The 17,219-nt window shown below is 37.8% G+C and overlaps 1 protein-coding gene across 3 annotated transcripts in view; it reads left to right on the plus strand.

Moving 5' to 3' along the window:
- NRG3 (neuregulin 3) overlaps positions 1-17,219 on the plus strand; it is a 946,990-nt gene that overhangs the window by 876,499 nt on the left and 53,272 nt on the right. For all 3 annotated transcript variants that reach the window (XM_005294028.4, XM_065551803.1, XM_065551804.1), the window contains exon 5: positions 11,877-11,979. In XM_005294028.4, coding sequence (XP_005294085.1) covers positions 11,877-11,979 — 103 coding nt within the window. The remainder of the gene's footprint in view (positions 1-11,876; positions 11,980-17,219) is intronic.

Here is a 17,219-nt window from a genome sequence, read left to right on the forward strand (position 1 = left end):
AACTAGGGAGGCTAGAAACTTCCTGCTGATTTCATTTTAAATGTAAATTGAGATTGTGATGTAATCACATGATTTCAGCAACTGGGGCTTTAAGAAAAAGAAATTACACTAACTGGAACAACTTAATGAAAGTTGATAACATGTATGTGCATGCACACACACACATGCACAGATGGAGTTCTTTGCGAAGAAAAACTTTTGCAGATGTATATTCCAAGTAGATCCTAATGTATGGATCTGGCTGAGGGAATTCTGTAAATTCTCTCTCTCTCAATGAAAGCTGTGTGTGAAACCTTCACAATTCACTCCAAGTGACAATATTGTGGAAGTGCCTGCCAAAACCATTTCAGATGTTTTCAAAGCCTCTGGATGACAATGGTCAACGATGCCACACAAAGGCAGCATGTTGAAACTTTGGCTGGCTGGTTTGACTTGTTGCATGCTATGGAAACTGATTTAACATCAGAAGATTCCTTCCATGTTTTCTTCATTTTCTCTGTCCGGTACACTCATTCACCTCACTACAGGCTCCGTTATCACTCAGAGTGGTCATGTGATTCTCTCTGTGGCACTCATGGAGTCAGACCTTTGCCTGCCAGTCACAATTACATCTACTATGCTAAACACTGCCTGGGGCAGATGCTAGAGGGCAGGTACCTGTGATAATAAACACCTCTTTGTGGGCCTGATTCTGCCTTCTCATCTGAGTAAGGATGAGCAATTCAGGCTATGTGATAGTACACGCTCCATAAAGCACTTTTTAGCTGTTCTCCCCTGGCCGGCATAGCAGTAGGGTATGGCGATACCCTTTCACTGTACCATCTGGAATTCTAGGGGGTTGAACATGAATCCCAAGTCCTCCAACTGTCCCACGGAGACTCTTTCTCATCTGTGCTCCTGCTGTTGACTTTACTGTTACTGGGGCATTGGCATCGTTCAGCCTCTGCCAGGTGGATGACTCATTCCTGCTGGTGCTGCTGATGCTGAGGGGCTTTTGGCTATGCTAGGCTTTCCACACAGCTCAGGACCCTGATGATGCTGGTTGCCTAAGGGAGGTGTGAGAGGGATCAGTCCCTGCAGCCTTTTTGCTCCGAGTTTCAACATCATCATCATTCTCTTTAATGCAACATGAATCCTTTGTGAGTGTGGAAAAGGAAATTAAGGTGTTAAAGTGGAAGCTTCCTTTCACGGCCACCAAGGAACAAGGGGTTTTGATCCTCATCTTAACCACTAAGATTTTGATGTCCCTGTTCATCAGTGTCTATGCCCTCCTCTTCCACTCCCTACATGTCATCATGCCAGCCATCTTAGGCAAAGAGTAGAAGGAAACAGTATTTCAAAATATGGCAATCAGGAGCATTCACTCTGTAGGCCTGAGCCCCAATCTCTAGCTCCCATGTTTGTCTCACTGATCAGTCAGTTTTGGTAAGTTAAACATGAACTTTTGGTCAGCATTCTTCTGCTGGTACATCTGGTGGGAGTTGACAAATGCTACAGAATCTGTGCAGCCCCTGTTTCTGACTCCCCACATTCCAGTTATACTGCTCTGTGGAGGAAATATGTTGCTTCTTTTGGAATATTGGGAACATCTCTGATGCTGCTCCCAACACCTTACCCTGTCTGAGGAATGTGTAAGGATGAAACTGAAATAAAATATGCTGTGAATATCCTGAGATTATGCTAATATAAACTAATCAGTTTCCAGGCAGAAATAGCAGGAATTCCAGAAGGTAGCACATATTTTCCAGTATAACTTTAATTCCTGTCCTTGATGGTGGGTAAGGTATTGTCTTAGAGCAGACAAAAATATAGGTGATTTGCCAGACCTGTTAGGTAACTCTTAGCATATCAGGCTTCCGGGGCCAGTCTATCCCTCTCAACTCAGGCTCGTTCAAATCACTGTGCACATTGGCTAGAAAAAGCTCTGTAGCTGCTGATACTGGTTATAGAATCATAGAACTGGAAGGGACCTCGAGAGGTCTTCTAGTCCAGTCCCCTGAACTCATGGCAGGATTAAGTATTATCTAGACCATTCCTGCTCAAAAAATCTCCAATGATGGAGATTCCACAACTTCCCTAGGCAATTTATTACAGTGCTTAACCACCCTGACAGTTAGGAAGTTTTTCCTAATGTCCAACCTAATAGTTGGACATTAGGAAAAATAGTCTCTGCTAGCCATTTGTCTTTTTTTCTCACAGGCAGCAGGCAGTATCCTGTTTGGAAGTTAGCTGGGCTTTTTTCTTCAGATTATTTTGTAACTCATCTCTCATTTAAATAAATCAAAAGTAAGGCCTGCATTGTGTGGAAAATCTCTCTCTCTCTCGCTCTCTCTCTCGCTCTCTCTCTCTGTCTCTCTCTCTCAGACACACACACACACACACACACTCACAAAATTAATGTCACCTAAACATAATTCTTACTATTGTTATTGAAGCTCAAGAAAGCCGTTTAATAGGCCAAGACCATTTGTATGGATGATGGCAGGTATTTGTTCGCTGGTACATGGAATTTGCATGACAAATGTTAAGATTGAATTTTTCATGAAGGAAAACAACAAACTAAAACAAGCCTGATGGGACTCAGATAATGAATTTCACTGATAAGGAAAGACATTATCGCTCTTAGGTAAAATGGAATGTGAATGGATAAGCCTGATAATGGAATCATGTTGTCTTAATGATGGAATGTCAATACATGAAAACTCCTAATCAGTAATATCAGCCATTTTTTTTGGTAAAGAACGAGTCACCCCTTGATCCCATTAACTGTCTATGAAGCTATTTCAGATCTAAGATTTAATGAATTTATTACATTGAAACTATCTAATGAAAGCTTATAATGCTAGTTAGATTTGAGTGCCGATTATACCTGACACAAATTCTAAACATGCCCTGAGACCAAAGGAAATGATTAGTTTATAGGGAACCAAATTTAAAATCAATTTAGCTTCAGAATTACAACTTTGGTGTTTATAAAAGGGTAAATCAAAATACCATGTTACAGTAAGCAGCTGCTCTTGCCATTGTGGAGCTGCTGGGACTGTCGGCATTTTCACTCCTAGCATACCTATATTTTCAGAGATACAGTAGAACCTCAGAGTTAGGAACACCTCGGGAATGGAGCTTGTTCGTAACTCTGAAATGTCCGTAACTCTGAACAAAACATGGCTGTTTTATTAAAAGTTTACAACTGAACATTGACTTAATACAGCTTTGAAACTTTACTCTGCAGAAGAAAAATTCTGTTTCCCCCTTAGTTTTAGTAGTTTACATTTAATATACTACTGTACTATATTGCTTTTTTTTTTTTTTTTTTTTTTGTCTCTGCTGCTGCCTGATTGTGTACTTCCAGTTCCAAATGAGATGTGTGGTTGATTGGTCAGTTTGTAACTCTGGTGTTCATAACTCGGAGGTTCTACTCTATATTAAATTTGTCTCTTCCTTTTCTTTTTCGCCTTTTAAATATAGGAAGATAAAGGTGGAAATTGTTTAGGTGACGGGTTTGATAGAAATATTTTAGTAGAGGAATACTCTTTGGTGCATCCGTGCACAGAATACCATTTTGCAGCTCATTAGCCTATACCTGAAATAGCTGAGACGCTAAGATTTTAAAAGAAAGTGTGCATCTTTGCATTATTTTTCCATGATAATGACTTTCCACCATACTTAATTCATAGTCAGTTAGTATTACACACACAAAATTAGTTCTAATGCAACAATTATATTGTGAAATTTTGCACTCAAAAATTAAGGCATCCCAAAAGTAAAGGTAAAACACTCATCTTTTCTTTTGCTGTGTTCAGCATACACACAATATGGTCTCTTTGCTATTCTAGGTAGAGGCCACTCTATCTAGTAATATGGTCTCATTAATATTGTGAAGTATTGGTTGTCAGACATAATATATGAGGACATTATCATGATACAATTATAATATACAGTGGACCCAATCTATTTCATCTTACAAATTCAGGTTCAGACTGTGACATTTACTCATTGGTCCATAATGAGGGTGAATGGAGCCTCACCATTCCAGGGAGAGTGCGGAGACAGTTTGCTACATAAGAAGCACAGTACCTTCCACAGTTCTCCAGCACTAAGTTGAGAATGCGCACGGGTTTGAATGTTGCCACAGTCTCCCACTTGTGCCTCCAGACACCTCTGCAGGTTGGTGCGGAGGAAGGAGGAACCATAGCAGAGCTTTTTTCATCTCCACAGAAGCACAAAGGTAGAACTGTCCCTGCACTTTCCTGAGCAGGGGGCCTTCGATTGTCTTTAGTGTTTACATAGTGATGAGGAGGCTGGCTGCCTGTATCATGTCCCCCTCCATGCATACCCACAAAAGAGACACAGAAAATCAGCCCACAATTTATTAATACAATCTCGAATTTCTTATGGGCTATCCATTATACCATGCTGCTGCTTCTATTCTGAGTCACTCTTCTTAGGAGTGAAGATAGAATAAGCTCTGAATTTCCTAGCATTTATGTGGTGAAGACTAAAGCATAGAATTATTTTAACATAATTTGCTTTGGCATTTATATGAGAAAAAACACTTGGGAAGCAAGTGCATGTCAGACATAACAATGAGAAAATATGGGGCTTTTATTTTTTTTTTAATTTATCTTATAACATGCAGTTATGTTCAGCAAACCCCAGCATGTCTGTTTAGGATGGAAGTGAGGAAGATAACAGATTGCGTAAGGTTTAATATTTCTAAGAGAAATTACAGTGCGAATATAAATGTACATGTATATTTAAAATTGAAGACCAAATCTTAAGTAAATACTACCTAACGCATTTTATTTTAAAATGAATAAATAAAATAAATATATTTATTTTTAGTTCTCTTATTTTATTAGTTAATTGTTCTGTTGGATGTTTGTGGGCCTATTTGATTTTGATTTGATCACCACTAACGTAGGAAGTCCAAGGGGAATACTTTGACGAATTATTGTAATTTTATGCACAAGGTGGTTCTCCATAGTTGTTTTGTGGAATATTTTCCAAAGATATTCCAGTAAATTCCTAAACATGTAAGAGATTAAGAGCATCTCACAGGCATGGGCAGCAATGCCCATATTGGTTTAATTACTTACAAATGCAGCACAATCTGTTTTAATTAAATGAGTCATAGTACATCTATTTTTGTCCCAATCACACAGTTAGTATCATGTATGGTGTTCTCTAAGGCCTTGCAACAATGTTCTTCCTTTTCATTACAAAGTACTGGTATATGAAGGCATAATTTATCTCATTTACACAACAGAAACAATATTTTTTAGAACTGACAATATTGAGACAAATAGGTTGTCAGTCTTAGGCCCTGGTCCTGCAATGTGTGCTTCATTTCCACACACTCAGTAGCCTAAATGAAATCAGTGAGTCTACTCACAGAAAAAAAAGTTAAGTCCATGCGTAAGTTTTGATCAGAAACTTTAAGAGTGGATTTAATATAGCAGAAGAGACTCAGGAACAAGACTACCATACTTTCTGAGATGTTATATGCACTTTGTTCAGTAGCGGATAGGATGAAATGTGACTACATGGCGTGCTAGTGAGTGTTGGAAGAAGAGTTACTTTTATGGATAACTGGCAATCATTTTGAGTTTGATGGCAATAGTAACATATGGGATAAGTTCAGAGAAGATCAGTAGCCTTGTAAGCAGTTTAAAGACAGGCTGAGTGGGATTAGGTGACAGAAGGTGAGGGGAGAGACATGTATCTTCTCTGGGAATTAAAGGGCAAAAAAGTAGATAACATAAAAACTGAAAAATTGATTCAATGTTGCATATGCTGAGCAGGATTTGGCCTCCAGGACCTGAAGTGCCTATTGCCCTCAGTGATTGTTTGGTTCCTACGTTTTAGGAAATGCCTTCTTTCCATACTTTTCATTAAACAAAATGTCCTGATCACAATGCTTTCCTATTTCATTCCGGCAAGGGGGTATTTTCTTGAGTATTTGGGAATACTATTTAAATACTATGTAAACTCTAAATGGACTTCTTATTGTAACTCTTTAGCAGAAATATTTATATTGGTTGATGTGTTGGTTTATAGCTTATGGATCTTTTCTTGTTTGCTAATTAGATGATGTGGCAACTACCTAGAGTATTTCTTTTAGGAGTATAATTATGGTAGTTTATTTAACAAGGTGTGTAAATATGGAAATACAGAGAGAAGCACCATATTTTCGGTCACATTTTAAACTGAGATGAATTATTAGGTAAAAGAGCGATAAAGAAGAAATACAATAGCTGCCATCCATTTTGCGTCCAGAGATAAGGTAACCTCAGGGTATATTTATTATTGTTTATTAATGATACATGGATCAAGCCCCAGCTACATTAAAGACAGAATTTCAATTTATGAACTACCATGAGAGCTGTGCTTCTCTGGGACAATGTAGATCACAAAGCTGAGAAGGTAGCATGTCTGAGCTGGGTACAAAGCAGTCTCAGTTGAGGGGATCAGCCTATGGAACAATCTTCCAGAGATCAGGGGGATCCAGAGTCTGGCCAACTTTAGGAAATGCTGCAAAACCTTCCTCTTTAAAAAGGCCCTTCCATTATAAGAATGACACTCAAAATCTGAACACACACTCTTCTCCCCTAAAAAAGTGAATTAATAAAATGTAAACAATCATAACAAAAACTCCATTTTCAGGAAGAATTTCTACCCTGAACAGGGAGAAGTTGAGCAGAAACTCCATTAAATTTATTGGGGACTTATCTATTGCTGTAGATTTTCCATGGAAGGTATTCCAATACTATAGTGGCAGTAATTTAACATGTTTGTATATAGGTGTGTGTCTGTCTGTATTTGTATTATAGTAGCACCTAGAGGCTCCAGCCATGACTGGGCCCCATTCTTCCAGACAATGTGAAAAACATAGGAAGTAGAGCTGTTAAAATTGTGGGGTTTTTTCATACAAATTTTGTTTTCATTCAAAATTTTGTGTGAAAATTTTCATTTTCTCACTTAGAGAGAATGTTACTTTCTCTTTTAACTTTTTTATTTTCCCCTAACTTTTCTAGTGAGGTGAGGTTAAAAGAGAGAGCGAGAGAAGAGATGTGCCATAATTTTGAAATGAAAAAAAAAATCATATTTCCCCATTTTTTATTTCAATAATTTTAAAAGCAAAAAAAAAAAAAAAGTTGACAAAACCCCATTTTTAAATTGAAAAAAATTATCATTGAAACTTTTTTTGATGAGGACAGAAGTTACAATCTCAAATGACACAACAAGGGTAGGAAAGAAAACAGAAATGAGTTTTCTATATCCAGATGAAACAGACAATTTCTGAAACAAGTAGCAAAAGAAACAGGAAAGTTCTTGGTGAGGATTTTAAGATTAGCACAATAATGGCAAACAAGTTTAGTACCACCGAACTGCAACGTGCCTAATATTGTTGCGATTCCTGTATTTCAAAAAGGAACAAGAAAGAGGGCTAAGGAACTAGTATATTTGTGAACTGTGTCTGCGTAAGATATTAGAACCTAGTGCCCAGTTCCACAGACTTCTAGGGGTTTGGATAAGCATTAAGGAGATACTGGCAAAACAGTTTGGTTAAAAGAAATACAGAGTTGAACCTTGACTCAAAATGTGATTTAGATATGCCCCTGTGAGAGCCATATCTGGAGATATTATTATAAAATTTTATTACATTTCTGAACTTACTGTAATAGGGTATGTCTGCACAGCACACTCCTTTGGGTGGTGTGTAGAGTACTTACATAGCTAGCTCCCATAGCACAGGTATAAGGAATACTGTAGATGGTGAGGCACTGCTTAGGTGAGTAAACTGGGGATATATATCCTACACAGCTCTCTACTAGCCCAAGCTATGCCTCCCTTTCTGCTTTTCACTCCACTGGGGAAAGGCTCCTGTAGTTCCCCACTGTGAACCGGCAGCTGCCCACTGCAGAAGCCTTTCTTTGCAGTAGGAAAAGGCTCTGGCAGCTCCCTGCTACAAGAGCCTTTCACTGACACATGTAGCTCCATACTGCAGCATGGAAACAGCCTGCTTTTCAGCAAAATCTACCAGAGCTGGTATCTACTCAAAAGCAGTATGACTGGGAGTTATTAAACTGAAAAACTCTGTAATGACGATAGCCCCGCTCTTGTAAAATGATCCATCTGGCCAAAAAGGTCTGCCTGCATGGATCACTTTGCAGGATTAGCCTTATGTAAGCAACCATGGGAATGGGTAATAAAGAGAACACTGCTTCGGTGTTCATGTATATTTGCACCACAAAAACACATAGTTTGGCTCAGCAACATCTAATGCAGATCTGGAGTTTACACAAGCCTGTTTGGAAATTGGCCCAAAAAAAAAAAATCTGATGAGAACAGGGTTTACTGCAATTTCCCATTGTTTTCCTGTCTAAGTCACTCAATTTCTTATGGAACTTTAGTATATCCAAGGCAAGTTTAGATGAATAAAGAGGGTATATGTGGACGGGTGTTTGTGTAAAAATTACTGTGCCTTTTTGAATCTCAGATTTCACTGGGAGAGAAGTCTGTGGGAGTTGACAGTATCTGACTGAATCACTTTATTAATTGTCATTGAATGAGCACTAGAAGTAGTAGAAGAAAATAAATATTTGAATTTGTATTTATATTACAATTAGGGCTGTCAATTAATTGCAATTAACTCATGCAATTAATTCAAAAAAATTATTCGCAATTAATCGCACTATTAAACAATAGAATACCAATTGAAATGTATTAATTTTTTTTTGGATGTTTTTCTACATTTTCAAATATATTGATTTCACTTACAACACAGAATACAAAGTGTACAGTGCTCACTTTATATTCTTTTTTATTACAAAAATTTGTACTGTAAAAATGGCAAACAAAATAAATAGTATTTTTCACTTTACCTCATACAAGTACTATAGTGCAATCTCTTTATCATGAAAGTGCACCTAACAAATGTAGATTTTTTGTTACATGACTGCACTCAAAAACAAAACAATGTAAAACTTTAGAGCCTACAAGTCCACTCAGTTCTACTTCTTGTTCAGCTAAGACAAACAAATTTGTTTACATTTACAGGAGATAATGCTGCCCACTTCTTATTTACAGTGTCACCTAGAAGTGAGAACAGACATTTGCATGGCATGATTGTAGCCGGCATTGCAAGGTATTTATGTGCCAGATATGGTAAATATTCACATGCTCCTTCATGATTTGGCCAGTATGCCAGAGGATGTGCTTCCATGCTGATGGCGCTCATTAAAAAAATAGTGCGTTAACTAATTTTGTGACTGAACTGAATCCCCAATCCCCATCAGAACTCAAGAATTGTATGTCTCCTACTCTATTTTACCCACATTCTGCCATATATTTAATGTTATAGCAGTCTCAGATGATGACCCAGCACATGTTGTTCATTTTAAGAACACTTTCACTGCAGATTACACAAAACGCAAAGAAGGTACCAATATGAGATTTCTAAAGATAGCTACAGCACTTGACCCAAGATTTAAGAATCTGAAGAGCTTTCCAAAATCTGATCAGGACGGGGTGTGGAGCATGCTTCCAGAAGTCTTAAGAAAGCAACACTCTGATGTGGAAACTACAGAACCCGAACCACTAAAAAAGAAAATCAACCTTCTGCTGACGGCATCTGACTCAGATAATGAAAATGAGCATGTTTTGGTCCGCACTGCTTTGGATTGTTATTGAGCAGAATCCATCATCAGCATGGGCACGTCTTCTGGAATGGTGGTTGAAGCATCAAGGGACATATGAATCTTTAGCGCATCTGGCACATAAATATCTTGTGACACCAGCTACAACAGTACCATGCGAACGCCTGTTCGTACTTTCCGGAGACATTGTAAACAAGAAGTGGGCAGTTTTATCTCCTGCAAATGTAAACAAATTTGTTTGTCTGAATGATTGGCTGAACAAGAAGTAGGACTGAGTGGACTTGTATACGCTAAAGTTTTACATTGTTTTATTTTTGAATGCAGTTATTTTTGCTTATAATTCTACATTTATAAGTTCAACTTTCATGATAAAGAGATTGCACTACAGTACTTGTATTAGGTGAATTGAAAAATACTATTTCTTTTGTTTTTACAGTTCAAATAGTTGTAATAAAAATAAATATACAGTGATCACTGTACACTTTGTATTGTGTGCTGTAATTGAAATTAATATATTTTAAAATGTTGAAAATAGACAAAAATATTTAAATAAATGGTATTCTATTATTGTTTAACAGCGCGATTAATCACGATTAATTTTTGTAATCGCTTGAAAGCCCTAATTACAATATATTATTACCAGAAGAAAGAGGACCCAGGCAAAGACCTTTAAAGTAATAAATGGTCATGTTTAAGGTTTAAAGGTGGTTAGTAATGGTAAAATAGAGTTGCTAAGGAGGGGAAGTGTTAAAATTCTTACCCCTGAATAACTAGCAATCTATACTGTGAGCAATGCTGTCTGTGTGCAGTCCTCAACAGCTAGCACTGCCTCTGTCAATACTACATAATATATCACTAAGCTGATATTATGTACAAGTCATGGATCTAGGGTTTTACTTTTAGGTATGTACTGTCTTGAAAGAGAATCACTTTTATGTTTTTTAAACTCCCATTCTCCCAATTCTACTACTCCTTTTATGGTTTAGTACCACCTTACCCAACACATGTAAGAGTAGCAGGATTGAGTCCGGTAACTCACGCTGCTTTTAGTCTGCACTGAAAGACTCTAAACCCAGAAAGGAAAGCTGGGTTAGTCTATGGATCACACATTGCTTGTACGATGCCTTTTCCCTTTTTGACAAAAAACACACCCCTCCTTTATGTTCAAAAAATTTCAGTCAGCTCTATTACAGACATAACCAATCTCACTCACTTGCATATATCACCTCTATGTTCTCCCCAATCCCCATCAGAAAACCTATTTTGGCATTTAGATATTTCTATATCTGCATATTTTCCTGCAGTCTTGTGCCCTTATCTTCTCTTGCAGTATATTAAGGGATAATGATATGAACCAAGCTATTTGACACCTTGCCAGCCTGGAGAGGAAAGCCAGGGGGAGGGGAAACCTTACTTTTAAGGAGCTATTGATCAACCTCAATATGTGGAGTTCCAGTTGTATATTAACCAGCTAATGTTGGCATTCATGGATGTGTGTGGTTTTTTTCTTGTTTTGATAGGTTGTTTATTTCAATTCAGTTTCTGCTTTCAAATTAATTAGAAAATGATAAAGTTTATCAAGTATTACTTTAAGAAGCTTCCATGAAAGTAATACCCTGTGCAGTGTAGCATCGCAGTCTTTGGATTTCATCCAACTCTATTGATTTTTTTAAAATAGCACTGTAAATCACTCAGTGTTTTATGTTGTTTGTAAGCTTGGAATCCAAGGCATGACATGGGGAGCAAGAGATAGTAGTACCACTTAGTCAAAACAAAAAACTAACTTCATTTTTCGGTTAGAAAAATGCTTGAATTCTAGTGAGCCTTGTGAAACTTAACGAGCTTTGCTCAGTCCTGGCTATGTCTTTAGGCCGAGGTTCTTTAACCACTGAGATATTCAGAATGATTCTAACAAGACTGGAAATTATTACTGAGGCCAAAGATAAAATTAAAGTCCTTAGTCTTTCTAATTATATGTTTTGCAGTGTCTTTGAGAACCATTAGCAAGAAATCTCATGAGAGGCCATGTTACTGTAAATTTTCTTAACTGTTTTCTAGACCACAGAGGAGCATCAAAACTGTTGAGTTCTTAGCTGAACCAAGCTCCCAAATCTCGGAGATTTGTCTGTTATTTGTTAAAATAATAAAATATTGACAACCATTTTTTTCACAAATATTGTTTTTGATGCTATCATAATTCTCAATTGTCCACAGAGAGCGAAGAGGTGTACCAACGCCAGGTGCTGTCTATTTCCTGTATCGTCTTTGGCATAGTCATAGTGGGCATGCTCTGTGCTGCGTTCTACTTCAAAACAAAGTAAGAGCCTTCATCTAGCATGTTTATTGTCTAGTCTGTCTTATTCCATGGCTTTCCAGCATGTTATAAACTGGTAATGTCTCTAAAGAGAGTCTAGAACAGCAAGTTTCTGCATGGTGATCTCAGAAGGCCCTGTACCCGAGTCTACACACAAAATTAGGCTTTACAAGTGCTGTGTTCTTTTTTCTGATATCTTTTGTCTCCCTTGAAGTAACAGGAAATGCTCTCTTCCTTGAATTTTCAGTACTAACATGTTTATAGGCATATTCTGATTTCAGTTCCACCAATGTAAATCCAGTGCAATATTATAGGGCAATAAATGTTTTGTCCTTTTGGAGGAAAAAAAAGGTTAATCATACTGCCTCCTTTTGTGCTTCATTTCATCTCCCCTCCCTTCACTCCTCTTCTGTTTCTGCCAGCTGGAAACAAGGAGCATAATTAGCAGACATATACAGCTACATCTTCGCAGCCCACCAACACGTGTTGATAGATCACTAGCATTCTATGGACAATAGTTTGTGAATAGTTCATCTAACTAAATAACATAGTAACAAGCAAGAAATATATGAGCCTATACAATGTCCATCCCTGGTAATAAAATGCTTTCCAAACAGCTGTATTCTCTTTCCATTGTTTTTCTCTCCTCCCCTCTCGACCATCATCTTTTAATATTGTTTGTTAAGTTATGTGTCTAATTTAAGTTGTAACCACCTCAGAGAAGGTACCTGGATGTTTATCCAAACCTCTTGTGTTTGCAAAATCTCATCAAAACTGCCTCCTTTATGATGTTTTGTCATTTCTGTTTTCAGATGAAATCAGGACTTGCACAAGCATTGTATGAAAATAGAAAAAAAATAATAGTAAAGGTTAATAAAGGTTTTTCAAACCTCAAGACAGTTTTGGTTTGAGTTTCAGGTGAAGGCTGAGGTTGGTTCAAATTTCATTGAAGACCATTCACTCTGATTTGCTACATTAATTTTTCCAGAGTATGCCTTGAACCCAGAGTCTGAATGTAGTGTTGGTCAGATGGATATAGTGGGAGAAGAAATGGAACTTTTCTCTCCCGCTCCTCTTTTCATATAGAACTTCTTCGTAGTGAAAATTGTGAGTGCAGCATGTAGCCTTGCCATAGAAAGCGAAGTTTAACTCGTATCTCAGATCTGCAAGGAATTGCTCTCCCTCCAAGGTGGGATTGGGAATTCAACTCGATCATGGAATGGATGATGAGAGAAAGAGGAATTAAATGCTGAGTTGGAAGGACATACATACAGGCAATGGGAACAAGAGAGAAACATGCCTCTCTCCTCAAAAAACAAAACAAAACACAAACAGTTACTTAACTGTGTGTCCCCCTTTGCACCACTGTGGAAGGATGGTGGGAATCTAGACCAGATCAGCACTCCAATCCATTACAGTTCATGGGGAAGAGCGGGGATGGTGACTTATGTGCAGGAGCTCTGGTTGCTACAAGTTGTCCACAGACTTGTGAGTCTGAATCATGATGCAGGAGATTGGGAAGGGCTGAAGCTGGGATGGGGAAGGAACAGATGTCTGTGCCAGGATCTGGGAGATGAAGCTTGGAGAGAACTGGGGAGATGGAATAGCACTGTTACTGATGATTGCAGGTGAATGAACTTAATTCTTCCTTGGTGTCCAGAGCAAATTGCTCCAGTGGGGCCCTTATATACCTTACATGGAATTTGTTGTTGTAAATCCTATGTGAATGGGGTGTCTGGCTACAGTGCCATTTCCCAGAGGCCTTACACACCACACAAACAAAACAAACCCACCAGCCAGAGTGCTATCCCTAATTCTCCAAAGATAGCTACATCTGACTCCAGCACTATCACACTGTATCAGAAATTGAATTCCCTAACTGGCCTCCTCTTTTTGATTCTTGTAAATCTGTGACATAGTCCCACCTCCTGGCTTAGACTGCAGGAGAGGCATCAGAGGCCATGTAGCTACACAACCAGGTGGTGGTACAGGGTTTGCTCACAGGTCTGAAGGAGGCATGCAGTGTTTGGAGACATCATGGATGTGTGGAAATGGCTGGACCTGGTCAGAGATGGAAAAGAAGCTGGATGGAGCCCTGTAGGTTTTGGAGTCCTTTCAGAGTATTGTCTAAACCCTTCCCTTGATGGCTGGAAGCACCATGGATTTGACTCCTTCCTCCAAAACCAGCATATCCTGGAGGATCCACTGTAGCCACAGGGCCATCTACATGGAAGCAGCCAACACCCTGATTCTTCACCCTCTGTGGATCTGTTCTTACTCCCTGTTGACCTGGCTCTGTTGGAGTCACACTGTCAGCTTCACCTGTTAGTGGTAACCCAAAGGACCCCCTCCTCTGAAAGGGTAGTTCCCAGTCACAGCAGAGGCTCTCCCTTGCTTTGCCCTCCCCACATATTCAGAGTCCTAGGACCACATATCATTGTATGTAGGGTAATATTTAGATTTATTTATGGCATGTCCAAAAAATTAAAATGTCCCTAAAAGTTAGAGAATCTCTGGTCTGACCTGAAGAAGAGCTCTGTGAAGCTCAATAGCTTGTCTCTTTTACCAATAGAAGTAGGTCCTATAAAAGATATTACCTCACCCACCTTGTGTCTCAGAGAATCTCTGATAGTGTTAGAAAAAATAATATTTACTTGAATAAAATCTAGAGTTACTTAACCTGACTATTACACAGTTCCTGTTGCTGGCCTCATATGATATTTTTCCATGTATTTTCAATATAGATATTTAAAAACCAAACGAAACCTTTAAAATACATTGTCAGAGGAATTAAAAGACTCTGTCCTTCCAAGTCTTCATTTGGAGGTTATCAGAGAAGTATTTTAAGGGTTAAACATAGAGGGAGACTACTGCAAACAGAACCTGGACTGTTCTGTATCATTTTGATTTGTATGGACACTGATGACTTGAATTATCATTTCTGACTGAAGGGCAGAAATAACAGCAGTTTATACCATCTGTTAGCAGAACATCTGTAAAATAGAAAGAAGACCCATTTGTTTTGCAAATAAAAACTTCAAAATAAATATTTTAATTGTCTAATGACTTTTAAGTAGTAACCAACCAAGACCAGCTGTTTCTGGCTTTTATAGTTTCTAGTACATCTTACAACTTGTTGCAGGAATTTAATATACACAAATCCATAATTAACTCTAGGTTCCATATTCATAAAATAGGATGAAAATGTCAAATAGTAGATCATTTTTGATTGGTGAATAAGCTTTTAGACTCCCAATTAAGTTTATTCCAAATGTTAAATGTTACAAGAGCTTAGTTGAATATCCCTGTGTGTTTAGATAACTGTGTGAGTGAAGAAATGTAGCCATACAGAAAGAAAGCCCCAGACTTACTTTCTTTCTCTCTCTTTCTGTCTCTATATAAATATAAAAATGAGGATTTTATTATTTTTGTTTATTATTATATATTTGTATCCAAAAGTTTAATCATATTGTGCTACTTTTGGTAAGCGGTTTGGCTATCATTATTTAGGTCACATTTTATATGAATATATTTATAAATAGTTTATAAAAAGTTAACAAATCTTATAGATGTTTTAATAAATCATTTATTGATGGTTATAGAGTCCAACAAGTGAGTAGTAGGTGGCCTCTGACCCTGGCTTGTAAGAAATTTAAATGTTTGTCCATTGGAATATGCTGATTCATCACAAACAAAATCATTTGCAGGAAAGGGTTGGTTGCCATGAAAATTCTGTTGGGAAAAAAAAAACATTTAAAAATCATTGGCCCATCCCATTTTGACATTTTCAAAATGAAAAACTTCCATATTTTTGATTCAATACAACTTTTTGTTTCAAAATTAAGTTAATGTAGAGGGGGGGGGTAAAAGAAAAACAAATTTAAAAGATCAAAATAGAAATGAAACATTTAGTATTGATCAAAACATTATGATTGACCCAATCTGAATTTTTTTCAGTTTGTAAAAAAATTTGAGATTTCAACTTTTCATCCCATTTGGGATAGTAAAAATGTCAAAGTCTCAAAAATTCTCACAGTATGGGAAACCCAGGACTAATGACCTTAAATTACCTACAAACATACTACTCACATTTGTAACATGTTTATAGTGTCTGTTAATCAATTCTTAACCCTTTGTATGCTGTTTAAAACTAGATCCTTAATGTAGTGTTGGCATCAGAGGGCACTGAGTGCTAGATTGGTGGAACATTTTCAAAATGTGATGGAGTTTTTCATTGAAACATCAAATTTCAACACAAAAAGGGAAGAAAATCTTATTTCCTCCCCTCTGGGTTTTCTATTTCAGTTCAGCACCTTACTGAAAATACTTAGCTTTGTCCAAATTTGGGCTATTGCTGGTGTGAAGCATGGTTCTTGCTCTTAGATGGGCTTGGTCTATACTTAAACATTATGTCAACTTAGCTACAACTGTCAGGGATGTGGAAAAACACACCCCTGACTAACACAGCTTTGCTGACAAAACCCCAGTGTAGACGCACCTCTTTTGATGGAAGAGAGCGTCTGTTGACGTTGCTAACATTTTTGGGGGAGGTGTTGTTCCTACACTGATAGAAAAAACTCCTGTTGGTGGTCAGCTGCGTCTGCACAAGAGGTCTATGCCGGTATAGCTGTCTCAATGTAGGCTTTATAAGTCACCCAAAGAATGCTGCTGCAGCTGTGTATAATATTTTCTGTAGCAAAAAAAAATGTAATTAGTTTTTATGGGTAATTTAAAGTCTGATGGAGTCACTCTGTAGCTTATCAAGACTGAATGAACAGTCACAGAGATAAAAGGCCAAAGAATGTGTCCAGTTAATAATCACTGCCCAGCTGGGCTGTCTGCATTCGAAAGATAAAAGAAATATTTAAAATGCAGATTATTGCATCCCATCCTCAGTGATGTACTGACTTTTAGGACTCAGATTGATGGTACAGTATGGCACTAGATGTAGAAATTCAGTAATGAAATCTGTAATTGTATGCTGAACATTGCTTGTCATTATGGCTCAGCTAGTAGCATCCCCTGTCTCTAGCACATAGGGTTGTGAGTTTAAGTCCAACCCAAAAGTTTGTCTTCTTGCCAGTTGGGCTCATATCCAGTGCTTTTCCTGCGTGTATGGGGAAAGCAGGACTGTTAAAGTCATTAAACCAAGATCAAATCTACAATGCTTTTCAGGTAAGAGTCAAAGATCCTATGGCAGTTTTCATAATAAATCGGCAGTAACAATGGTTTCTTGGCCAAAA

Source organism: Chrysemys picta, chromosome 7 (assembly GCF_011386835.1).
Source record: "Chrysemys picta bellii isolate R12L10 chromosome 7, ASM1138683v2, whole genome shotgun sequence".
NCBI lineage: Eukaryota > Metazoa > Chordata > Testudines > Emydidae > Chrysemys > Chrysemys picta.